Genomic DNA, 25,762 nt, shown 5'->3' on the forward strand with positions numbered 1-25,762 from the left:
TCAGCCTCCTGAGTAGCTGGGATTACAGGTGTGTGCCACCATGCCTGGCTAATTTTTGTACTTTTAGTAGAGACGGGGTTTCCCCAGGTTGGCCTGGCTGGTCTCAAACTCCTGACCTCAGGTGACATGCCCGCCTTGGTCTCCCAAAGGGCTGGGATTAGTGAACCACTGTGCCCAGCCTGAAATGTCTTTTTCTATAACTGTGACTGTTACATACTGTGATATAGCAATGTTTCACATACCTTTCACATACTGCCAAAATAAATAAGAGCAACCAGGATGTAGGGAAAACAGAAAACAAGATGAACTCCACTATACCACAGGTGAGTAACATAACCATACCGAAGGGGCAGGAAAGAACAGAACTAACATATAACTATGGAAAACAGTATCTTTACTGGATATGGTAAGAGTAAAGGCAAAATTTTCTGAACATAAAAGTTATAGTATAGTTATTAAAAGTGTTTCTCGACCATGCATGGTGGCTCACGCCTGTAATCCCAGCACTTTGGGAGGCCAGGGTGGGTGGATCACCTGAGGTCAGGAGTTAGAGACCAGCCTGGCCAACATGGTGAAACCCTGTCTCTACTAAAAATACAAAAATTAGCCAAGTGTGGTGGTACACGCCTGTAATTCCAGCTATGTCGGGAGGCTGAGGCATGAGAATTGCTTGAACCCAGGAGGCAGAGGTTGCAATGGGCAAAAAAAAAAGCTGTTTCTCACAGGAGTATAGGTTAGTGATTCTGAAACTATGTATACTAAAGTTGAACAAACAAGTAAATAGATTGTGGACTATGAGGGCTGGATTTCTTATTGTTAGTGAAAGAGGTTATAAATAATAGAGAGGGGGCTAGAATAAACCCTGTGGTGCTGTGTTAGAATAGGAGATGTCAGTCTAAACTCATGATTTTAAAATTTTAGGCTCTAGTGGCTCACCGTTGTAATCCCAGCACTTCAGGAGGCCAAGGCAGATGAATTGCTTGAGCCCAGGAGTTAGAGATCAGCCTGGGCAACATGGCAAAACCCCGTCTCTACAAAAAATACAAAAATTAGCCAGGTGTGATGGTGTGTGCCTGTAGTCCCAGCTACTTGGGAGGCTGCGGTGTGAGAATAGATTGAGTCCAGGGGTTCAAGGCTGCAGAGAGCTGTGATTGTACCACTGCACTCCAGCCTGGGTAACTAAGCAAGTGCCTGTCTCTAAATAAATAATAAATAAAATTATATATAGATGGATACAGAAATATAGATCTGTGTGTATGTTTATGTGTGCTTAGTACACATACTTGTGTTTCCTAGCTCTGTCCTGAGTGGGTCTAGAAGCAATGGCACCCAGTAACAGTGAGCACACCTGGTACCCAGTTCTTGGTCTCTAAACATCATTCTCCTGTAAAAGGAACCAGGGCTCCTAGGACATGTGGTTGATTCCAGGGATGCCACAGGGGAATGACAAGATGAGCCTGGAATATCTTGTGGTGCTAGAAAGAAGGTGCAGGGGGGTCGGGGGTGATGAAACCATGTCAAGGGAATGGAGCTTGCCTGAAGTTCCTAATGGCCAAAGCTGGAACAGTTTGAGGAAAAAATAAATTACGATAGTATTGGATTCTAACACATAGACTAAAATAAATATCCATGAATCCATGCTGCTATAAATAAACAATTGAAGAAATAAACAGGGAAGAAAGGGAGTGCTTCCTTATAATAGATTTCCAGTTAATACACATAAAAGGCAAGAGAGAAACAGAGACTTGCCATTACACAAACACCACAGTTAAAAATATCACAGGCCAGGTGCGGTGGCTCATGCCTGTAATCCCAGCACTTTGGGAGGCCGAAGTGGGTAGATCATGAAGTCAGGAGATCCAGACCATCCTGGCTAACACAGTGAAACCCCGTCTCTACTAAAAATGCAAAAAAATTAGCTGGGTATGATGGTAGGCGCCTGTAGTCCCAGCTACTCTGGAGGCTGACGCAGGAGAATGGCGTGAACCTGGGAGGTGAAGCTTGCAGTGAGCCGAGATCGTGCCATTGCACTCCAGCCTGGGCGACAGAACGAGACTGCCTAAAATATATATATATATACACACACACACACACATATATACACAACACACACACAGATATATATACACATATATATATGCACACACACACAAGATTTACCTGTCGATACTAAAATTAGTGGACAGAAGTTTGAGGAGAAACAAGATTTGCATAGTTTCTGTTTTCCGCAATATTATTTATCAAGTAAAAAGGGAAAGAAAGTAACTAATTTGACAGTGGAGATGGCAACCCCATAGACACCAGCTTAATAAGTGATCAAGGTAATAAGACGTAGTGACATCATGAAGCCTTTACAAAGATGCATTGAGGACAGCATCATTTTTTTTTTTCCTTTTGAGACAGGGTCTCGCTCTGTCACGAAGGCTGGAAAACAGTGGCACAATCACAGCTCACTGCAGCCTCGACCTCCTGGGCTCAGGTGATCCTCCTCAGCTTCCTGGGGAGCTGGGGCTACAGGTGCATGCCACCAGGCCTGGATAATTTTTGGTATTTTTTGTAGAGTAGGCCTTTGTCATGTTGCCCAGGCTAGACTCTAACTGAGCTCAAGTGATCTGCCTGCCTTGGCCTCTGAAAGTGCTGGGATTACCGTGTGAGCCATTGTGCCTGGCAGTATCTTTTTTTTTTGGTGTGGTATCCTTGCCAGAAATGCATACTTGACTCCAGTAATAAGAAAGCACCAGACAAACCCAAATGGAGGGCCATTCAACAAAATAACTGATTGGAAAAAGCTCTTTAAAAGCACCAAGGTCATGTTAGACAGGGAAAAAACTGAAGAACTATTATAGACTGGAGGAGACAAAGGAAAATATATAAATGCAATGTGGGATCCTGGATAGGCTCCTGAATAGAGAAAGGATATTAATAGAACACTGGGAAACTTAAATAATGTTTGTAATATAGTTAATAACATTGTATCAATATTAATTTCCTGTTCTTGATCGTTATATTATGGTTACATAAGATGTCAACTTCGGTGCAATGTGGGATCCTGTATATGCTCCTGGAGTAGAGAAAGGATATTAATGGAACACTGGGGAAACTTAAATAATGTTTGTAGTATAGTTAATAACATTGTATCAATATTAATTTCCTGTTGTTGATCATTATACTATGGTTACATAAGATGTCAGCTTCAGGAGAAGCAGGGCCAGGAGTAGAAAGGAGTTCTTTGTACTATTTTATAACTTTTCTCTCGGTCTAAAATTAGTTAGAATAACGCCCTTCATGGGAAATAAAGGCAGAGCACAACACTGTAAATATTACAATCCCAAATGTTTAATATATGCGTATATAGAAAAAAGACTGGGAGGAATTGCAGGAATCTGATGATGTTGGGTATCTCTGAATGGTGGAAATTATAGTAATGTTTGCTTTTGTTTTCATATTCATCTGTACTTTTTAAGTTTTCTGCTCATTTGATGGTTTAATATGATGGATCCTTGGAAATAATGGTGAATGAGACAAGATGAAGTTTAACTCTCATGGAGTTTATCTTCTAATGGGGGGAAATGGAAAATGAATACATGAGTTCAAATCTTTGTGCAGAAAATTAAACTAAGCTGATGTGATAGAGAGAGGGTTGGTCAGAGGGGGCCTCTCTGAGAAGGTGACGTTTAAGGGGAGATGTGAATAACAAGAAAGAGAACATGGCAGGGTGGGGTAGGGAGACAGAGCAGAGGGAACAGTCTGTGCAGAGGCTGGGAATAGGGCCAGGCTCAGCATGTTCCAGAACCTTGCAGAAGCCAGGGTGGCTTTGGCTACAGTGGACATTGGGGAAGGGACCTGAGATGAGTTCAGAGGGGAAGTGAGAGGCTGAGCCTGGGACTTGATATGGCCTCAGGTACCCCTGGAGGGAACTGAACACATGAGGATCATGATCAAATGTAGGGTTTTTTTTTTTAAACATTTTTATTTTATTATTATTATTTTTAAATATATAGAGATGGAGTTTTTCTGTGTTTCCCAGGCTGGTCCCAAAATCCTGGACTCAAGCAATCCTCCCACCTTAGCTTCCCAAAGTGCTGGTATTACAGGCATGTGCCACCATGCAGAGCCCTAATGTAGGTTTTAACAGAATCCTTCAGCATTTGGGTGGAGCACAGGCTGCAGAAGGCTGGCAGCCTCCAGGGACGTGAGTGAGAGACGATGGTGAATTTGATTACTGTGGAAGGAGGTGGGAAGGGGTTGGATTCAGACTCTCTTGTGAAAGAGAGGAGCTAGGAATTGGATGAAGGATGTGATAGAGAGAGAGAGCGGGGGGAGGAGGAAAGAGAGAGGAGAGAGAGAGATGTCAGTCAGGGATGATGTCTGCATTGGATTGGAGTGAGTGAGTGGATGATGGACTCTTTCACCCAGATGGGGAATGTGGGAGGGGCAGGCTTAGTGAAGTGAGCAAAAGTTCTGTTTTGGTTTGGAATAAGCATGCTTATTATGTTAATGGTCAGAAAAGAATGAATAAAAATGAAAAATAATTAGCTCGCCTTTCCTGCCCCTGGAATCCTTGGCCTAAGTTGCTCTCCCAGGCTCCTTTGCTGCAGGTCAGGTGCCCTGGGGGATGTGCCTTGGAGTGGCTGTCGTGGTTCCGATGCAGCCTCTTGCCTCATCTTTCTCCTGAGATTGCTGACCTGTTCTGCCTCCCGATCAGCCTGTTCTTTTTTTTCCCCCCCATTTATTTATTTTTATTTTAAGAGACAGGGTCTCACTCTGTCATCCAGGCTGGAGTGCAGTGGTGTAATCATGGCTCACTCCTGCCTTGAGCTCCTGGGCTCAAGCATTCCTCCCATCTCAGCCTCCTGAGTAGCTGAGACTACATGGCTGGCTGATTTAAAAATATTTTTTTATAGGGACAAGGTCTTGCTATGTTGTCCGGGCTGGTCTCAAACTCCTGGGCTCAAGTGATCCTCCCATCTTGGCCTCCCAAAGTGCTGGGATTATAGGTATGAGCCACCGCACCTGGCCCCACTTGTTTTTGATGTTCCTGATGGAGGCTTGTGGCTGGGGTGTGGCTCCCTCACTTTCCCCATAATGCTCTACACCCTGACAGCTCTCCAGCTTGGCTGTGGGCTACCAGATGCTGTGCTAAGTGATTAGGAAGGAAGGAAGGAAGGAAGGAAGGAAGGAAGGAAGGAGGGAAGGATCGAGGGAGGGAGGGTGGGAGGTGGGGATGGATGGATGGAAGAATGGATGGATGGATGGTTGGATGGAAGGAAGGAAGGCAGGAAGGAAGGAAAGGAAGGGAAGGAAGGAAGGAAGGAAGGAAGGAAGGAAGGAAGGAAGGAAGGAAGGAAGGATCAAGGGCAGGAGAGAGGTGGGAGGCAGGGATGAATGGACAGTTGGATGGAGGGAAGGAAGGATCAAGGGAGGGAGGGAGGATGGAAGGCAGGGATGGATGGATGGTTGGATGGATGAGTGGGTGATTAACCAGCATGCCCTGTGCTGCCCAGTGCATACTGCTTCCTGATTTGTGTCTCAAAAAGCCTGTGTAGGGGCTATCTTAGTGGACAACTCTCTCTGACTTGGATGGAGGTGGAGCCAAAGCTTTTAAAATCCTTCCAGCCTGAGGCCTTATCTTGGTCTTAAGGACTGAAAGTGGTGTGGTTATATGCTCAGTTTCAGGGAGAGCAAAGGCAGGTACCAACATTTATTACACACCTGCTTTGCACCCTGAAGGGACCTTCACCTATTTAATGTTTCCCATTTCACAGATGGGAAGCCCGAGAGGCCGTCCCTGGGTTAGTGACACCTGCCACCGCATAAAGAAGCCCCTGGTTGGAGGAGGATGCCCTCTGTTGGGATCTCAATGAGGAATGACTAAGGACATGTGTATATGCATGTGCCGTGCTGAATGTACCCACTTGTGTGCATGTGTGCATGTATATGTGTACATAAAGGGGAAGGAGATGGCAGGTAGAGGGGGTGCCCCCACTCCTGGTTGGAGAGCAGGCATGAGAGCTGACCCTGGGCTCCCAACAAATTAGCCGAGAGAAAAGGGAGGGCAATAGTGGATCCTAGATGAATTAAGGGTGTACTACACATCCAGTTGTCTACACATCTCTGCCCTCTTTATTTGCACTGTGACTGGTGGAATGGGTCTGAAGGCTGCTGAGGGAAGCAGCTGCTCAGAGCTGCAGGATGACTTACCCAGGGTCACACAACTGAGCTGGGACATGAAGGGGACAGAAAGCCTAAAGGGAGGGACCCTTCTCTGGGTCGGTCTCTAATGGGCTCTGAGCACACCTCACCTCACTAACTCTTCCCAGCCTCCTGGGAAGACGTCTGACCATAGTCACTTTACAGATGAGGAAAACGAGGCTCAGAGAGGTGGAGTGAGTTGCCCAAAGTCACGCAAGTCATCGATGGCAGGGCTGGAATTTGAGAGCTTTTGGGGTTAGCAGATTGGCTCCTATGCCTCACAAGCAAGCCATAGGTTTGGCCACTCTTCCCCTGTGCCCTGCTTCTCCTCCCGTGCCATGATCCCAGGTCTAGCACCTCTCCCAGCAGTCACTTCCTGGTGGACATTGCAGTGAGAGTTATTTGCTTATTCAGGGTGCCTGCCCTGTACCAGCCAGAGATTACTCCCTCAGCCATTGCTGGGATGGTGTCTTTGGGTGGGAACTGGTGTCACCAGCCCCCACTGGGGGGTATAGTGGGTGTTGGGGGACTCTCATCCATGCAGGGGAGCCTGGGTAGACCTCCGGAGCGGAGTAACTCCACTTTCTGGGCTGACATCATCACCAGTTGACGCTGGCCCCATGAGAGGCCCTAGTTGTCCATCTTCCTCCACCCCAGGGTGCGGGATGCCTCTAGGATGGCCTGCAGGAGTTGAGGGGCCCAGAAGGTAGGGGAGCACTCAGAGCTCATTCCTCTGTGAAGAGGTGCTGGGAGGTGCGGCGTCTGTTCTGGGGCTGGCCAGCTCCAGCTATGCTTGTGGCTTCTGGTCTAAGGACTACCCTGGAGATTGGGGACCTGGTGTTGGGCAGAGCTGGCTGAGAATGGTGACTTCTCTGCTCTCAAGAACTGCATCTGAGTCCAGGGACTGCTCCCTGCTGCACCCTGAGGCGGTGACCACGTCACCCGAGGAAGGGCCAGGGGCCAGGGCTAGGCCTGGGAGTTGGTTTCCCTTCAGGCTTCTCAGGAAAATGTCCTTGGGAAACCAGGGCATCCAGTATAAGACAGGGTCACTGAAGCAAGGCAGGACCTCCTCACTGTCCGAGCATGTGCTGGCATGGCACTGGGGGCCCCAGGGGACTGGGGAGCTGTTGGGGAGGCTGTTTTGGGCTGTTGAGACCTCAGATGGGCTCAGAGCCATGGGCAGAGATCTCTGGTCAGCAGTGCCCTCTCCCAGGGCCCTCTCGGATCCCACCCCTTCTGAGGAACCTTGCTGTGGTCCCCCACAACCTGGGCCTGGCTGAACCCCCTAGAGGCAGCTGCAGGGCTTCACCAGCCTTTTCTCTGAGTTGTGCCTGCTGTGGGGCCTGGCAAGTTTCTCTGTGCCCAGCTCAAGCACCCGTGTGCCCATAGTTCTAAGAACGGCCTCACATGAGACCCTCGCCAGGAAGATCTTGAACACCATCTGCTTGACATCCTCTTTACTGATGGCCTGGACCAGTGAGAACTCAGACTCCAAGGTGGTCGTGTAGCCCAGCCTGCCCAGGATGGTGTCCACTGTGTGTCTGGAAAGCACAGATCACACCCAGTAGGTAAAGCTCCCAGTGTACATCTAGAACAGACAAGGGAGCTTGTTAGGAGTGGGATAGGCCTCAGCAGAGTGGCTGAGAGGGGCCAGGCCAGGCAGGATCAAGGGCTGGTGCCGAGGGACACCAGGGGCTCCTGAGAAGCACGTGGATGAGGGCATTTGGCCAAAGGAAAGCCTGGTCCATGATCATGTTATCCTCTGTCCCCTTTTACAGAGGAGTACACTGAGGCTCAAAGACAAAGCAGGATCTGTCCAAAGACACAGAAAATGGCTGGGTGTGGTGGCTTATGCCTGTAATCCCAGCACTTTGGGAGGCCAAGGCGGGTGGATCACCTGAGGTCAGGAGCTGGAGACCAGCCTGGCCAACATGGTGAAACCCTGTCTGTACTAAAAATACAAGAAGATTATTTTTAGTGCGGTGGTGGGTGCCTGTAATCCCAGCTACTTGGGAGGCTGAGGCAGGAGAATCACTTGAAACCAGGAGGTGGAGGTTGCAGTGAGCTGAGATGGCACCACTGCACTCCAGCCTGGGCCACAGAGTGAGACTTCATCTCAAACAAACAAAAAACAAACAAAAAAAATGCAGAAAGATAGTGACTGAGCTGGGGTAAGGCTCTAGGTATCCCACCTCCCAGCCTAGCAGTCAGGGCCTGGAGCAGGAAGAGATTAAAACTCTCTGGTAGGGATCGAGTGCGATGGCTCACGTCTGTAAACCCAGCACTTTGGGAGGCTGAGGCAGGCAGATCACTTCAGGTCAGGAGTTTGAGACCAGCCTGGGCAACATGGTGAAATCTCATCTCTATTAAAAATACAAAAATTAGCCGGGTGTGGTGGTGGGCACCGGTAATCCCAGCTACTTGGGAGGCCGAGGCAGGAGAATCGCTTGGTCCTGAGAGGTGGAAGTTGCAGTGAGCCAAGATCGCGCCACTGTACTCCAGCCTGGTGACAGCGAGACTCTGTCTCAAAAACAAAACGAAAAACAACAACAAAAAAAACCTCTCCGTTAGATCTCCAAAGCCCAACTCCTCTCCTTGTTTATTATGAGCTCCTTGGTTCATCTTTCCTTGGAGAGGCAGTACAGTCCAGTGCAGGGGTCCCCAATCCCCAGGCCTTGGATCAGTACTGGTCTGTGGTCTGTTAGGAACCTGGCCCCACAGCAGGTGGTGAGTGGCGGGCAAGCAAGCATTACCACCTGAGCTCCGCCTCCTGTCACGATCAGCAGTGGCATTAGATTCTCACAGGAGTGGGAACCCTATTATGAACTGTGCATGAGAGGGATCTAGGTTGCATGTTCCTAATGAAAATCTAATGCCTGATGGTCTGAGGTGGAAGAGTTTCATCCCGAAACCAACCCCACCCCCATCCCTCCACCCTGTCTGTGGAAAAATTGTCTTCTACGAAACTGGTCCCTGGTGCCAAAAAGGTTGGGGACCGCTGGTCTCGTGGCTAGGAGCAGTTGTGTCACTTGCTAGCTGTTGACCACAGATGAGTTGCGTCTGTCTCTTGAGCCCTCAGTTTCTTAAACTGAAATGGGACTGAAGTCAGTGGGTATGATGGGCATGCTGTTCCCCCAGAGGCAGAGCCCCAACCCCTGCCTGAACCCCCCTTGCTCAGACGTGTGGCAGTGCCTACCTTCAGGGACCTGATTTCCTTCCTCCAGGGAAACAGAAGCAGGTTGACGGAGATCAGCTCCAGGAACTCTAGTGCACGCACCAGCTCGGGGCCGACTTTTGGGACAGGGCTGACAGGACTGGGACCCCCACAACAGCAGCCACCCAGAGCAAGGGCCACTTACTCTGGCAGACACAGCCATGGAGGGCCCCCCTTTCCCAGGAGCCACCTGGCCCTGTGGGTGAGGGCTGCTTTCCTGCAGACATGGAGCCGGCCCTCCCCTGCCCTCTCCCGGTAGTAGCTGATGAGGTCGCCCAGGAGGGTCTCGCCCAGAGCAGCTTCGCCTGGGCCTGGGGATTGGGGCCTGTTCATGGTGGCTCCGAGGGAGCTGGATATGGAGGAGAGAGTCCTGTCCTAGGCTGGGCACTTGGAGGAATGGATGGGTCCTGCCTCTGTCCTGCTCCAACGCCCAATCTGGAAGCAAAGGAGGAAGTTGTGCTAGCAAAAGATAAAGCTATGTGCAGCCAGGCCTTGCCAGTGCTTGTCACTCTGAAAGGCTGAGATTGCAGGGTGACGGGCCCCTCCCGGTGGAGCAGGGCCTAGGTCAGGATTTGTGTTTTCCTTGTCCCCCGGCCCCACAAAAAATGAGGGCCAGGCACATCAGCACCAGCATCTTTCCATACCACCATCCCATCCGGATGTCCCCAGAGGCATGCTCTGCTGGTGTGCGGTACAGGCTGGAAGCACCAGGAAGCTGGCAACCCTCAACCAACCAAGGGCCAGCAGGGTTAGAGTTACTGGATAGAAACCCCAGCTTCCTGCCCCTGGGTGGCCAATTCTTAGGTATGTTTTTTGTAAACCGAAAAGTGTCGGAGGCTTATCTCAATCAATTTAGAGGTTTATTTTATTTTATTTTATTGAAACAGATTCTTGCTTTGTTGATGAGGCTGGAGTGCAGTGACACGATCTTGGCTCATTGCAACCTCCACCTTCTGGGTTCAAGCAATTCTCCTGCCTCAGCCTCCCTCCCAAGTAGTTGGGACTACATGCATTTGCCACTATGCCTGGCTAATTTTTGTATCTTTTTTTTTTTTTTTTTAGTAGAGATGGGGTTTCACCATGTTGGCCAGGCTGGTCTTGAACTCCTGACCTCAGACAATCCACCTGCCTCGGCCTCCCAAAGTGCTGGGATTACAGGTGTGAGCCACCTCCCCTGGCCTATTATCTTATACTTTTAAAGGTCAGACCGAGGTCCAAAATCAGTCTCACTGGGCTTGTTCCTTTGGGAGAATTCATTTCCTTGCTTTTTCCAGTTCCTAGAGGCCGCCTACATTCCTTGGCTCAGGGCCCCTTCCTCCATCTTAAAAGCCAGCAGTGTAGTTTTTTGTTTGTTTCTTTTTATTTTTTGTTTTTTGAGATATGATCTCACTCTGTGGAGTGAGTGGCACAGTCACTCTGGAGCACTCACAGGCTGGAGTGCAGTGGCACAGTCATAGTTCACTGCAGCCTTGACCTCCTGGGCTCAAACAATCCTCCTGTCCTAGCCTCCCCTGTAGCTGGGACTACAGGCACACACCATAGCATCTGGCTAAATAAAACAATTTTTTTTTTTGGGGGGTAGTGATAAGGTCTCACTTTGTTGCTCAGTCTGTTTTCTAACTCCTGGGCTCAAGCTATCCTCCCACCTCTGCCTCCCAAAGTGTTGGGGTTATAGGTGTGAGCCACCGCACCTGGCCTCCCTGAGTTGTGTTGTAGAGTATAATCACCAGGCCAAGGTTCTCTCTTTTTCTCTCATTTTTGACCCCAGGCAGATTTGTTCCCTGGGGAGAGGCCTGGAATGGCCTTTGTTTTTTTCTTGTTAATAGCCAAAATTTCACAAATTGGTACACTCTTAAGGCCCGGCCCCCCCAACTCTGCTCACACTGGGATTCTTCTATTGGTTTTGGTTGCTTACTAACTACATTCATTCTGAACATCTTAGTCCCCAGTTCCCCTCATGGGGAACCTGTCATGCCTGTGAACTGCCAGCCACCCTCATCTTTCCCAGGGTGGCTGAGACAGTGAGGGTGAGAACGCTGGGCATGGTGCCTAGAAACACCCCTTCCCTGCCCTCTTGTGCTGGAGTCAGCCTTGCTCATTCCCATTGGATTGCTACAGCCTCCTTGAACTGTTTTGGATTTGGTGTTAATTGCATTGTTCACATTTTCTGGGTCCTTGGGGGAGTGACTGACTTCGTGAGAATCTGCTCTCTCTGCCTGTCAGTGTGACTGGCTTTGGGAACAGTGCAGGCAGGGAGGGGAGATGGAGGCACGGGAGATCTGCAGGGGCTGCTTTGGCCTAGGTGGGCTGATGGGGCATGGGGGTCCTGAGGCCTGGTTCAAGTTCACGTGGTGAGCTGATGACAGAAGCAGAGAAACCAGACCTCTGGATCCCCATACTCAGCCTTCACTCACAGCAGCTCCCAGGTTCCTTGCAGAACTTAGGAGCTCAGAGGCCATAGGGTCTCTGGCTGACTGAGCCTGGGTCTTGTGCCCACTCTGCAGAGGGTGAGGAGGAGGAGCTGGATGGGGATGCTGGCTGGGCAGAGGGTCTCATGTCTGGAACTCAGCACTTACTGTCATCAAGTCTACACGTGACTGGCAGGAAGCACCATTTCTCTCATAATTGAGCTGGGAGTTCCTGCTGATTATCTACCCCATAACCCTCCTGGGCTCTGTGCTGGGCCCGCCACCTGGACAGGAGTCAGCTTGGGCCACAGTTCCAGGCCCCTAGTCTGGGAGGCATGACTCAGGTCCTTGGGGACAGCCCAGGAAGGGAAGGGCTGTAAGGAGGAGGAGAAGCAGCAGGAGCCCGTGGTGAGATTGTCCTGGGGAAAAGTCAGTGCCTGGAGTGGAGTCTCAGGCCCAGTTGCGTAGATTCATACCTTGACCTTTTGCCCGAATTTATGTTCCTCTTCAGGAACAAAACTGTGTAACCATACACTGTAGGTAAGTGTATTCCTTGGGAGAGTCTTGTAAGTCCACAAGTCACAGACTGCCCTCAGTGTGGAGCTCGACTGGCTCCCTGCAGCTGGCTGGGGCCTCTGCCAGTGGGCAGTGGAGCTGGGCCTCTCTGGTCTAAGCCCCCGCCCTGCTATGGCCACCATGGGAAAGAGCTGGCACAGACTCAAGATGGTGTCCAGTGAGCCTGGAGCCCCCAGGCCTGGCTGGAGACTGTTGCTCTTTCCTCCTTTCTTTGCCATGGGCCCTGTTTAGCAACCACTCTCTGCCTGACCCTGCCCCAGCACCTGCCTTCACTCACTGCCCAGCTCCTTGTCTATCTGTGGCTTGGGGTCATCGCTCAGACTGAGATCTGAGGGATAGGGCCTGGCCCTGTCAAGGGAACATGGCAGAGGCTGCTCATCTGTGTGTCTCCAGTTCTCCCAGCCTCCTCCCCTCTTTTCTTTGCAAAACCCATTCCAGGAGAGACAAATGTGGCTCCTCCTCCTCACCCTCTACAGAGTGGCAGGCAGGGAGGAGAGGTGGAGGCACGGGAGATCTGCAGGGACTGCTTTGGCATGACCCAGGCTGAGCCAGCCAGAGGCCCTACTCCCGGCTGGGTGCGGTGGCTCATGCCTGTAATCCCAGCACTTTGGGAGGCCAAGGCAGGCAGATCACCTGAGGTTAGGAGTTCAAGGCCAGCCTGGCCAACATGGTGAGACCCTGTCTCTACTAAAAATACAAAAATTTAGTCGGGCGCAGTAGCATGTGCCCGTAATCCCAGCTACTCGGGAGGCTGAGGCAGGAGAATTGCTTGAACCTGGGAGATGGAGGTTGCAGTGAGCCGAGATCGTACCACTGCACTCCAGTGTGGGAGACGGGGTGAGACTTTGACTCAAAAACAAACAAACAAACAACAGAGACCTTAATCCCAGCCACAGCCATTCAGAGAGTCAGGGATGAGGACATGTCTGGGCCAGTCAGTTTTCTCTGAGACTTGGTATTTGCTCTCTGGGGGAGAGGGGATCTCTTTGTTTTGGATTATGAACCAACCAAAGTAGACTTGGGGCTTCCATACTTTTGTTCTGATGGGAGAATGAAGGCGCTGTGGTGGACAGCAGCGTCCAGAGAGAGATGACATACCTGCCCATATTCCTGCACTTTCTGGATCCAGCCATGCTTGACTTGGACAATTCAGTAAGTATTCTTCCTTGCTTATGAAGATTCCAGTTGGGTTTCTGTCTCTTGCAGTTGGATAATGAGGCTCAGAGTGGCAGGGAGTGAAGGGTCCTTTTCAAGGGATGCCCTCCTACTCCACCACACAGTTCAGGTGGTGCCAGCCTTGTGGTGGGCTGTGGACCAGGCAGCCACTGGCGGTGGAAGAGAGACAGGCAGCCCCAGGCCCCCAGGAGTCATGCTGGTGGGGATGGTCAGTGGTGGCATGGCTGAGGTGGGGACGGCAGGGCCTAAGGACCTGCAACCTTGGATTTCTTGGAGACATGTTGGGCTGGCACAACTGGGCTGCCACCCTGGGGGTAGAGATCTGCCCAGCCCCCAAGTCCAGAGATGTCCGGCCTGATCTAGGCAGCCATTCCTGGGCTCCAGAGAGTTCCTCTGGCCCCGAGGAGGTGCAGTGTGGGGTCAAGCAAAGCAGAGACCAGGACAGAAGATTCACTTCCTCAGACGATGAAACTTACTGTCTCTCCACTGCTAATACCCAGAGCCTGTTTGAACCTGCAGGTGGGTATTAGCGGATAGGATACCGCTAGTATCAACGGATAGGAACAGTTGAGTGGGAGTGTCAGTGGCACTGGAGTGTGCGACGCCAAGTGTGTACATGCACAAGCTCTAAGTGAGAAGGGCACTAGTGTGTGTGCACCAAAGCTGTCTGAGCAAATGTCCACAAAACCACAGGAGGTAGAGCTGAGGGGATGCTACATGTGAGTGTGTGCCAGGGGTGTCTCTAGGAACTTGATGGGAGGGGCCCCAGTGTGTGTATGTGCATGGGGCTTGGCCGGTGTGACAGAGGATGCTCCCCATGGTGGCTGTGAACAGCCTTACTTTGTATCAACCCCCTTTCCGCCCTCTTCTGGGCGATGCCTGTTTCTTGTGTGTGGCAGCAGCTGCTGGAGCACTGTGCAGAGACCTGGGACCTCACCATGCCCATACATGGGGACCCAATGATGGCTCTTGTGGACTATCATGATGGTGTCATCGTCAGCACAGTGACCTCCCTGCCTGAAGACTTTTTCTGGCCAGAGGAGCTCATTTCGCCTCCACAAAGGGCAGGAATGAACATTCTCCAAAGGGCAGCCTCCAAAAATGTCTGCTGAGTATCAGGATAAAACAACCCATCTCTGCCACCCGAGGGCGGGCGTCACTTCAAGGTGCGTTCTACTCTGTCTCTCAGAGTCACCAGTGGGACTGCACTCAGTGGCCTGCAGTGGTGACCTGCTTGGTGACCCCCTCACTAGCTTCCTTGCCTTCCTTGTTTACTGCCTCTCCATCAGGTACTCCAGGGATCACCTCCCTAACCAAACCCTCGCACCCACATCCTCATCCCAGGGTCTGGCCCTGATGCTCCTGTCTCCACCGTCCTGTGATGCAGCTTCACCTTCCATCTCCTTGGGCCTCTGATGAGCCCAGGTACCCGGGGTGTTCTCCTTGGCCCTAGCACAGACAGGAGGTATCTCCTTAGGAATGTGCAAAGGACCTCGAATATGGTGCCATATGTGACACACCACAGCATAGGGCATGTCGTGGATGGAGGAGCAGGAAAAGTCAAGAGCGTGACAGTCCCAAAGGCCTGTGGGATCCTGAGCCTTTGTGGTAGGAGCTGGGTGTCGGTGTGGGGTGGTTCAGGTTGGCGGCAGCACATGGCTGGACGCCATCACTGTGGAAGTTTCTGCATTCTTTCCCGGGAAGTGGAGCCCCAGAGCACAGAGGTGGCACGGGAGCCATGCCTAGTGGTGTTCAGAACAGAGGAGCGATTACTTTGCATACAGAGAAGGGGATATAAGTGTCTGGCTGTGTCCAGAGAGAGATGCTGGCGGGGCGGGGGTGAGCGGCCACCTAGGACAGCACCAGCTCCGGGATCTGGCTTTGACCCATTCGTGTGCAGGCCACAGTGGTCGGCCGGGCAGGGACTGAGCGAGGGGCCACTTCTCTGCCTCAGAGAGGTGCCCAGGCAGCACTGCGGTGAAGCCACCTGGAGAAGGACAATGGCCTCATCTTCCTTGAAGACCCTCAGTCCTGGGCAGTGGCTGGACTGACGAGGGAACCGCTACTGCGCACCCATGAAGGGCCCTGCCCATCTACCTGGGGCCTGCAGCTTCGGAGATGGCTCTACTAGCACCACCTGACTGAGGGTACTGGGGTTGGGAGGGGGCCTGGTGGGCTGTGAGGCCCTCCAGGTTACACCTGAGCCCCCAGAACTGGGTCCCCCACTTTGTAAATGGCAGGGTGGTGATGTTAATGGGTTAAACCTTATGGAACATCTCAAGGGTGGAAGCAAAGCCCAGGATTAAAATGACAGGTTTTGTCTGCAATTATGAGTGTCGGTGGGTAGTGTGTTTCAAGGTGATAGAAGGGGGCTTCCTCATTCTTCAGAACCCGACTTGTTCACTTTGAACAGTGGCAGCAGGGAGCCAGCAGGTGGCAGTGTGGGCTCAGAGTCGGGGTGGTGACCATGTCAGAGCCAGCCTTGTCTTGTCCAGCAGAGACATGGGCTGGAGAACCAGAGGATGAGCCTATTTCACGGTCTTTCCCTCCGCTGCACCCTCCTTCAGGATTGCACCCCACTTTCAAGGCACTTGAAGGGGCCTAGGACTATGTTAGTGGGCTCTATTGGAGTTCTGCTGGGAGGGAAATGTGACAGAGGAAGGGGCCCAGGCTCTGTCCTCCAAGAGATTAATAGCTCAAGCCGTGGTCTTGTGGAGGGCATGGAAAGGAAGAGGGGAGTTCCTGCAGAGGGCAAGACAACAGCTCATTTCAGTCTCATTGCCGTTTTCCTCTCTTTCCTGGTAGTACAGACCATCGGGGTGCTACAAACCAACCACTGTTAGAGTAAAACGTGTAGTCTGTGAAGTTCCTAGAGTCAGGTCCTGAAGTTGATGGCCCATCCTCGTGACGTTACATCAGCCATATCCCAGAGAAATGATGTCAAGTTTCAGTGGGGATTAAAAAAAAAAAAGCAACTCCTGTAAGGCACTGACTATCCAAATATTCACATCGACAGGAAACTGACAAGGCTTCAGTGGTGCTTCATGTTGAGAGGTAATGAATGGGTAGGGATTGCTAGCTGGAGGTGCATTTTTATTTTGTTGCTATTTAGTGTTTCCTTTCCTTACAAGTTTCAGAAGGTATAAACCCTACTCGGGAGGCTGAGGTGAGAGGATCGCTTGAGACCAGGAGTTTGAGACTAGCCTGGGCAACATAGTGAGACCCTGTCTTTATAAAAGTTAAAAATCGGCTGGGCACGGTGGCTCAAGCCTGTAATCCCAGCACTTTGGGAGGCCGAGATGGGCGGATCACGAGGTCAGGAGATCGAGACCATGCTGGCTAACACGGTGAAACCCCGTCTCTACTAAAAAATACAAAAAAATTAGCCGGGCGAGGTGGCGGGTGCCTGTAGTCCCAGCTACTCGGGAGGCTGAGGCAGGAGAATGGCATGAACCCAGGAGGCGGAGCTTGCAGTGAGCTGAGATCTGGCCACTGCACTCCAGCCTGGGCGACAGAGCGAAACTCCATCTCAAAAAAAAAAAAAAAAAAAAAAAAAAAAAAAGTTAAAAATCAAAAATTAGCTGGGTGTGGTGGGGCACGCCTGTAGTCCCAGCTGCCTGGGAGGCTGAGGTGGGAGGATCACTTGAGGGCAGGAGTTCAAGGCTACAGTGAGCTATGTTCATACCATTGCACTCCAGCCTAGGTGACTGAGAGAGACCCTGTCTGAAGAAAAAAAAAAAAAAAGAAAGAAAAAAAGAACCCTAATGCACTCTCTCAAAGTGTTACTTCTTGCTACATTTTATTGATGATATATTTATTTTGAACACAGAAAAGATACATTGTTGCTTATTCATTGCCTAGTCCAGGAACAAGGATTCAGCTCCATCGTTCAAACACTGATGAGTAGGTAGGAATTTTTATCCCTTTTTTTCCCCCAGCACTCTCTGGAGTTGCAGAAGCAGGATGTGTTTCTTAAAAGAGTCTCGTTCCTGGAGCATTTTAAAGGCTATACAGTACAACAGACAGATATTTTTTGCCTAGAAAACAGTACACCACTAAGGTGGTCAGAACTGCTTGTAAACAAGTCCCTCCCCCAGGTGGAGTCTGGGGCTCCAGGAGGCGGCACGCAGGATGCTACAGAACCTCTGGGTGGGTTCCTTTCGGCTCCGCACCAGAACAGATTGCCATCCTTGCCACTCCTCTGCTTAAGAAAGAGATTACTAAATCGTCTTAGCCCTTCATTACAGGAACAGAAATGTGGGGAGGCTGGGTAGGGTGCTGTTGTTTAACGATGGGGGACAAGAGGTGGGAGGGAGGCAGAGTGATGGCTGCTGGCGATGCTGGCGGGGACACTCCTCAAGGACGCTTGGCTGCCACCCTCGGTGGGTTGGGTCTTCAGGAATCACTTCCATTACCTGCGTGGTCTTTGATGGAAATCACTGGGGTTTCTCGGTCAAGATCTGAGCCAGCCTTTCTGCAGCCAGGCTGACCCTACAAATCCCCTTCTGTGGCAGCAAGGCCAAGTAGCCTTCTGGTCCTCTTGTGGTGGCAAGGTGGTATTTATGGGGAGTATATCCCCTTCATTTTGTCTCTGCAAACACCCACGTGGGCAAGGCCAGAACACATTCACTCACCATCCCCAGCTATGAGCGGCCACCTAGGAGGACAGCACCAGCTCCGGGATCTGGCTCTGACCCATTTGCGTGCAGGCCACAGTGGTCGGCCGGGCAGGGACTGAGCGAGGGGCCACTTCTCTGCCTCAGAGAGGTGCCCAGGCAGCACTGCGGTGAAGCCACCTGGAGAAGGACAATGACCTCATCTTCCTTGAAGACCCTTAGTCCTGGGCAGTGGCTGGACTGACGAGGGAACCGCCACTGCACACCCATGAAGGGCCCTGCCCATCCACCTGGGGCCTGCAGCTTAGGAGATGGCTCTACTAGCACCACCTGACTGAGGGTACTGGGGTCGGGAGGGGGCCTGGTGGGCTGTGAGGGCCTCCAGGTTGCACCTGAGCCCCCAGACCCAGGTCCCCCACTTTGTAAGTGGCAGGGTGGTGATGTTGTGGCTCATCTGCCCTGGAATTGAGAGATAGGCACAGCGCACAATGGAACCTCACTGGGGCCTGTCCCGCCTCCCAGGAGGACAAGCTGGCCCTGGGGTAGGGGTGAGGGCAGGCGGCTGACCTTGGATGGTCCAGCAGTTTCCAGAGGCAGAATCAGAATTTGGGCACAGCTTGCCGGCAAGGGTAGGGGCAAACGGGCCTGGGAGAGGGAAGAGAAAGTCCAACTTCCTACTTCGCCTCTTTCCCCGCAGGACTGTCTACAGAGGCACAACCAACAGGCCAGGAGGAGGGACGGGAGGCCAGGAGAGCTCCACATTCTGTGAAACCTTTGCCGGTGGGTTTTGTGTTTGTGGTGGGCCTGTGTGTGCGCATGTGCACACACATGTGGAGCATGTCTAGATCTGTGTGTGTACACGGGGTATGTCAGTGTAGATGTCTGTGTGTATACAAGTTTGGTCTGTGTGTGTATGAGTCACGAGTGCATCTCTGTGTGTGTGTGTGTGTGTGTGTGTGCATGCCTTTGTGTGCCTAAAGAATGTGGTTCAGCCCATAGGGACCAGCAGGACCCGGCCGGCTGGGTCCCTCACACAATCCTCTCTGGGCCGGAGGCTAGGGCCTGGGTTGGGGTGGGTGAGCCCTGGGAGCCCCTTGACCCTGGGCCTGGTCCTGGCAGTGGCAGCAGGCCCGATGGGGGGCCGGCTCCACACACAGCCTCATAGGGGGGAAGGGTGTCCATGGAGACCGTGTGGAGGCCACTTTGGGCCGGGGTTCTCTGCTCCTGCTGGTGTCGGCCGGGGCTGTGGCTGCTGCCTGAGTTGGAGGTGCCGTCCAGCGTGGGGCAGGAATCAGTCAGAGAGTAGGGTGGCGGTGCGTCCGTGGGGACATACAGCTGAGTGGCCCCTGGCCCCACACACTCCTCGTAGCTACAAGAGAAGAGGCTCCCTCAGTGCCCCACCTAGGCCTTAGGGCTGGGTCTCTCCCAAAGGCCTAGGTGTCTATCTGCAGTGACAAGCTGTCCTGGCTGTGGACCAGGGTGGGCCTTGTCCACGCTGGCTCCAGTGAAACCCTACTACTTCCCTCCACCTCCAGAGGGGGACCTCAGAACCCCTAGGACCTGGATTCGGGACCTGACTCAGCCCTCGTGTGCGGTGTGAGCTCAACGCATGAACACTGAGCTGCCCCGGGTCTCCGGTGCCTCGCAAGCCTCACAGCAGCAGGGACCACTGTCTAGGGAGCATCTCCCTGCAGCGCACTGGGTGTGTGGGGGCTGGGTAGGACCAACCTCAGGCTACAAGACACCTTGGTCTCCAGCCACTCCAAAGTTCCCGTTCTCAGTTTAGGAAAGAGTGACCTGGGCCCCTCTGAACCTACAGATGCAGAGCAAAAAAGCACCCACTGCCCTGGAAAGGACTGGCCGCACCACCCCTGCTCAAGCCCCTGGGGCAGGGGTGAAGGTGGAAGGGCAAGGGGGAGGACACGGGCCATTCATCCAGGACTGGAGGGGTCTCCTAGCACGGAATGGTGGAGGCCCTGACCCCTTTCCCTCTTCGAGTACTGATGGGTGATCTGCCTGAGAGGGGCTGGCAGGAGGGGACCAAAGGCCCTCCAGAGAAGAGCTCCCCATGGGGAGGGGGCTGCTCGAGGGCCCCGAGGGCCGTTTGGACACAGCCATTCCTGTGGGCATGATCACAGGCACAGGGCCCTCCTGGCCACAAGCTCCACCTGTCCCTTTCTCTTCCCACTGCCACTGTCTCTGGGGCCCCCAGGAGCTGAGGGCATAACTCTCTCCTTCTAGCTCCATGACCCCCCCACTTCTCTGAGACAAACCCGTCTTGATCTCTAAGGCCAGTCTCTGCCTCGGTGGCTGCAGATGAGACCACAGAGGCCCCGGGCTCAGCCAGACCTTGTTGCCTGGGAGGTCTCAGCAGGTGTGTGTGTGTGTGTGTGTGTGTGTGTGTGTGTGTGTGTGTGTGTTTGGAGGGGGAATCACCTCTGTCTTCCTAGTCTTGCCCCCACCTTCCCCACCCCTCCCCACCCCTGTCTCATGCCTGCCCAGCCCTGTCCAGGCCCTGAACCCAACCAGCCTGGGGGGAGGTGCCTGACCACAGTGGAGGCCTGCAGCTGGGGCACCCCCTCGTGCCTGAGGCCAACCCAACGCTCTGCTCTGACTCAGGGAGAAGTCTGCTCCCAGGTACCCCCAGGGCATCTGTGTGCCTCCACCTCCATCAGAAGCAGCCCCACCGGTTCCTGTCCTTTTGATGAGCCTCACTGGGCAGAGGCAGTCTCCTTGGGGTCCAGCTCCTGGTCTCTGGGACCCAGCTGGCCCTTCCCCACACAGGCTAGAGCCACTGACTCCTAGGGGTGGGGGGAGGTGCCTGTGTCCTCAGGCTATGGCCTCAGGAGCCGAGGGCTCAGGTCTAACCCTGAGCCACATCCCCAGATACCCACAGTATCTTCCTCTCCAGGAAAACCCAGGAAGCAGGGTTATTTGTCCCTATTTCATAAATGAAGAAATGGAGCCCTTGAGAGCCACAGTGACATGCCTGAGAGCATCAACCTGGGCAGCGTCCAGGATGGGCTCAAACCCAGGTGGGTCTGACTGGAAAGCCGGGGCAGGGGAAGGGGAGAAGAGGTCAAGCCCCACTGTGCCCACTGTAGTGCGGCACACGCGAGCTCACCTGCCTCTGGGCCTTTGTTCATCTGTGCCCTCTGCTGGTCACACCCTCCTCTGTATCTCTGAAGGTCCCAGTTCCTCCCAACCCAAGCACCACACATGCTTGACAAAGGCCGATTTCCCGTGTCAGCCCATCCTCCCTGATCCCCTCCCCTCGTCCTCCTCAGCATGGATAGTTTATCACCTGTGGCCTCGAAATAGTAGCGACACCACTGGTGGGAAGAGCCAGTGCCTTGCTGAGCATTTTACCGGCACTTCTGTGTCATTTTCATGAGTATCCTGTGGGGCAGGTATTATTATTATTATTTTATTATTTTTTTTTTAGATGAAGTCTCGCTCTGTCGCCAAGGCTAGCGTGCAGTGGTGCGATCTCAGCTCACTGCAACCTCCACCTCCTGGGTTCAAGCGATTCTCCTGCCTCAGCCTCCCGAGTAGCTGGGACTACAGGCGCCCACCACCATGCCCGGCTAATTTTTTGTATTTTTAGTAGAGATGGGGTTTCACCGTGTTAGCCAGGATGGTCTTGATCTCCTGACCTCGTGATCTGCCCACCTCAGCCTCCCAAAGTGCTGGGATTGCAGGCGTGAGCCCCCGTGCCCAGCCGGGGCAGGTATTATTACATGGACATTTCAACAATGGAGAAGCAGGCACCGCAGGATTAAGTAACTTGCTCATGATCATACAAGAAAGAGTTTCCAGGCCGGGCGCGGTGGCTCACGCCTGTAATCCCAGCACTTTGGGAGGCCGAGGTGGGCGGATCACAAGGTCAGGAGATCGAGACCACAGTGAAACCCCGTCTCTACTAAAAATACAAAAAATTAGCCGGGCGCGGTGGTGGGCGCCTGTAGTCCCAGCTACTCAGGAGGCTGAGGCAGGAGAATGGCGTGAACCCGGGAGGCGGAGCTTGCAGTGAGCCGAGATCGCGCCACTGCACTCCAGCCTGGGCGACAGCGCGAGACTCCGTCTCAAAAAAAAAAAAAAAAAAAAAAAAAAAAAAAAAAAAAAAAGAGTTTCCAGAGCGAGTGCACCTGGGGCCATCAGATGTCGGCATATGGGCTTGTCCCCTCTTTGCTGCCCTAGTCCCTGGTGTTATTTATTAAAACACAATGAACTTTTTTTTCCCTAGGGGAAGTTGATCCCATGGTCACTGAAATAACCAAATACTCTCTGGCCTTCCCTCCCACCTCCAGGGAGACAGCCGGAGGAGCAGATCCCCAGGGAGCTCAGGACAGCTGCCATGGAACCTCCCCTGAAACTGCAAGGGCATTCCTGGCACACCTAGTCAGCAGCCTGAGGAGCTGGGCTTGTCTCTTCCTTTCCTAGCACTTCCAGGTGACATCTGCTAAGTCACACTGCCTCAATGGGACCTACTTGGTCAGGAGTGGGGAGGAGGTGGCCATGCCCACTGAGCAGGTGTTTTCTGCATTTATACTATGTGGAGAGGTGCCACTCTTTCCCGTGATGGAGTTGGGGGGTCTTTGTGTCCAGGGCCCCATCCTCTAATGCCCCCTTCCCCACATAGCCTCCTTACCCTGGTGGAGAATCTGGGTACAGCTCCCTGAGTACCGTGGCATCCACGTCCCCATCAGAGCTGATGTCCAAGGGTGGGGGCCAGTCCTCCGAGGAGCTGCAGGCATAGCGCATCCTGTGGCTTGAGTGGCTGTATGTGTGCCCGTCCAACACTGCAGGGAACAGACCACCGGCCTGGGCCTCAGACCAGCATGCAGGGACGGTCCTCATGGGTCTATGGGTCTACCTGGGGCCATGGAGGCTCAGATTCCCCGCCTGACCACTCCTCTCCTCGCCAATCGCAGCTACCTTCATCCATCAGTGACAGCTTCAGAATGTGAGTGCCATTGTCGTGTTGGGCATGGGGATACAGAGAGGAAGCAGAGCTGGCCCTGTCCTGGCCAGCTCCCAAGGTGGTGGCAGCCTGCCTTGGGGATAGCCTGGTACTGGGCAGTGTGTTGTGAGGTTTGGTAGAGGTCCTACTGGGACTGTGGGAGTAGAGGCAGGCCTGACCAGTTGGGAAGTCAGGGAGGGCTTCCTGGAGGAGGGGCTGCTACAGCTGAGTCTTGTCTAGGATTTAACCAGGGGAAGAGGGGAAGGCTGGGAGAAGGGAACTGAATAGCTTTCCAAGGAGGGAGATAAGAAAGAAGAGTGCTTTCTGTGGAGTTGGGCTGGGCATGGAAAATGGGGAGGAGAGTAGCAAGGAACGAGGGCTGCAGAGAACTCTGGGATCAGCCCTCCCCGACCCCAACCACAATCAATTCCCTTTAGGTATCTTGGGGGGAAAAAAGGCATCTGTGATGAGTCTGGCACCTCCCCACACTGCATTCTCCTCTGCGTTTTTTTTTTTTTTTTTTCACCATGTATCAGTACATCAAAGGCTCTGAAAAGTCCTGCAGCTAAGAAACACATTTAACTGTGCTTGTCCAGCATTCGACCTCAGAATCTTCCTTTCTTAGACCTAGTAACACTGCTTAGGAAATACTGCTGGAGCAGAATCCTCTCATTCCACAGCTGAAGTTCCGGGAGGACCAGTGACTTGCTGGAGGACAACGCACAGTGAGTGGTTGGGCTGGAGGGCAGCTGGGTGTCTTGGTTCCTCCTTGCTAAGTTCTCTACAGCCTAGTTTCTGACAGGTGTAGTCCTGGATGGGAACAGTGGGAGCTGCAAAGGTGGCTCCGACAGGAGGTCTCCCCAGCCCAGGGCTCCCAGGTGCCTCCTCCCCTCTGGGGGTGGGGCTTGACATCAGGGGCGGAGCTATAACCTTTCTCCGCTGTGAGTGGCGCAGTTGCCACCCCCATTCTGCAGACAAGGAAGCTGATGCTCAGGGTCACATACGTGGTGAAGCATGGAGTTGGAATTTATGCAGTCTGTATAAACCCAAAGACTGCTCTTCCCACTCCCCTAAACTCTTTTCCCCACTCTTCATATAATAGTGAGTGGAAGAATCTGGATATGAAACGATATCTACTGGTACAATTCCAGGGTTATATACCGACACCAAGAAAGCTCTCAGAAGAAAATATTCCAAACACGTTGATGGTGGCCCTGTCCAGATGACAGGATCACGACCCTTATTTCTTTCTTTATATTTCTTTTCTTATATTGTCTATATTTTTAAGGTTTTCAATGAACACACATTACTTTTCTACTAGGATAAATGAAGTCAATAACATATGCTGTTAAAAAGGAGCTGAAATGAGATTTGTTTCTCCTGTTCAGGGCACCAGCTGAGAGACAGAATTTTTGGAAGAACTTAGGGAAGAAACTAAGGAAAGACAACAGCACACAGCAACAAGGTGAGGCTGGAAGTTGAACCAGGGCTGCTGGGCTCGGGTGCCAGGCACCCCTTCCCCCCACTAGCCAGCATTGCCAGGGAAGGGGTTTTGGGTTCAGGGGAGGGTTCCACCTGCAGGGCAGCAGGTGTGCTGGTCACACAGGGATCCCTGGGGAAAGTCAGGGCTGCTTCCTGGACCTGAGTGGATTGGCTGGTGGGCAGCACTGAGAGCTGTTAGGGCTGAAGCAAGCTGCTATCTACCCTTTCTTCTTGGGCTGCTTTTTCTTGGACTTCCCAGAGGGGAGCATCTTGGGAAAACTGAGGCTGCCCTAAGGTGCTCAGACCCCAAACCTGAGACATGCAGCTGGGCAGAGCTCCTGAGAAACAACTGGAAAGAAACGAGCACCCTCCACCCCCATTCGAACTTCCCAAATCCCTTCTTTTCCCTTCTCTCCTGACTTCCCTGTCAGCACAGACCCAGATAGTCCAGGAATCCGGAAGCCCTGCTTCCCACTTCACTAAGGTGAAACCTCCTCTTCACCCCAATACCGTGGTTCATTATTTAACATCACTCCAAGTTCACTGCCCCTTGACAGGTTCTGGGAGAGGGAGGAAGAGGAACTGGCACCCATGAGGACCTGCTGTGCTCAATTTCTATGATCTCATCTACCTCACAGCCCACTCTGGGAGGAGAGCAGTGGTTACCCCTTCCACCAGATGAAGGGACCGAGAGTGAAGTCACTTGCTCTAAACCTGCAGCAAGTGACAGGAGACAGAGTCAGCCACCAGATCTCTCTTGAAGCTCAAAATGGAACAGAATTACAGAATTTTCTTTTTCTTTCTTTCCTTCTCTCTTCTTTCTTTCTTTCCCTCTCCTTCCTTCCTTCCTTCCCTCCCTCCCTCCCTCCCTCCTTTCTTTCTTTCTTTCTTTCTTTCTTTCTTTCTTTCTTTCTTTCTTTCTTTCTTTCTTTCTTTCTTTCTTTCTTTCTTTCTTTCTTTCTCTTTCTTTCTTTCTTTTCTTTTCTTTCTTTCTTTCTTTCTTTCTTTTCTTTTCTTTCTTTCTTTCTTTCTTTCTTTCTTTCTTTCTTTCTTTCTTTCTTTCTTTCTTTCTTTCTTTCTTTCTTTCCTTTCTTTTCTTTCCTGTCTTTCATCTTTCTTTTTTCTTTCTTCTTTC

At 52.2% G+C, this 25,762-nt stretch overlaps 2 protein-coding genes, 1 long non-coding RNA gene and 1 pseudogene across 6 annotated transcripts in view; 2 read left to right on the plus strand and 2 right to left on the minus strand.

Moving 5' to 3' along the window:
* Positions 1-6,152: 6,152 nt before the first annotated feature.
* Positions 6,153-8,114, minus strand: LOC116271278 (annotated as a pseudogene).
* A 5,054-nt stretch (positions 8,115-13,168) lies between these two features.
* On the plus strand, positions 13,169-16,810 carry LOC103880503. Its single transcript, XM_017953475.3, is given in 4 exon segments — positions 13,169-14,687; positions 14,690-14,846; positions 14,848-14,884; positions 14,887-16,810. Coding segments are annotated over 4 exon segments (603 nt in total). The 5' UTR covers positions 13,169-14,374; the 3' UTR covers positions 14,983-16,810.
* A 538-nt stretch (positions 16,811-17,348) lies between these two features.
* Positions 17,349-25,762, minus strand: part of LOC101025981 (brain expressed associated with NEDD4 1) — a 60,370-nt gene continuing 51,956 nt past the window's right edge. For both annotated transcript variants that reach the window (XM_009196585.4, XM_021932054.2), the window contains exons 3-4: positions 22,834-22,984; positions 17,349-19,551 (exon numbers count right to left, since the gene is read on the minus strand). In XM_009196585.4, coding sequence (XP_009194849.1) covers positions 19,212-19,551; positions 22,834-22,946 — 453 coding nt within the window. In that variant the 5' untranslated portion in view covers positions 22,947-22,984 and the 3' untranslated portion in view covers positions 17,349-19,211. The remainder of the gene's footprint in view (positions 19,552-22,833; positions 22,985-25,762) is intronic.
* On the plus strand, positions 18,850-25,479 carry LOC108583542. 3 transcript variants are annotated; one of them, XR_004179745.1, is made up of 5 exons: positions 18,850-18,962; positions 19,718-21,217; positions 22,493-22,634; positions 22,991-23,870; positions 24,534-25,479. It is a non-coding gene; the product is annotated as an uncharacterized LOC108583542 (long non-coding RNA). The 3 variants fall into 3 exon arrangements; XR_004179746.1 differs by lacking the exon at positions 18,850-18,962 and having other exon boundaries at positions 19,546-21,217; positions 22,991-23,148; positions 23,682-23,870; XR_002519288.2 differs by lacking the exon at positions 18,850-18,962 and having other exon boundaries at positions 19,546-21,217.

The sequence above is a fragment of the Papio anubis genome, chromosome 18, assembly GCF_008728515.1.
Source record: "Papio anubis isolate 15944 chromosome 18, Panubis1.0, whole genome shotgun sequence".
Classification (NCBI taxonomy): Eukaryota; Metazoa; Chordata; class Mammalia; order Primates; family Cercopithecidae; genus Papio; species Papio anubis.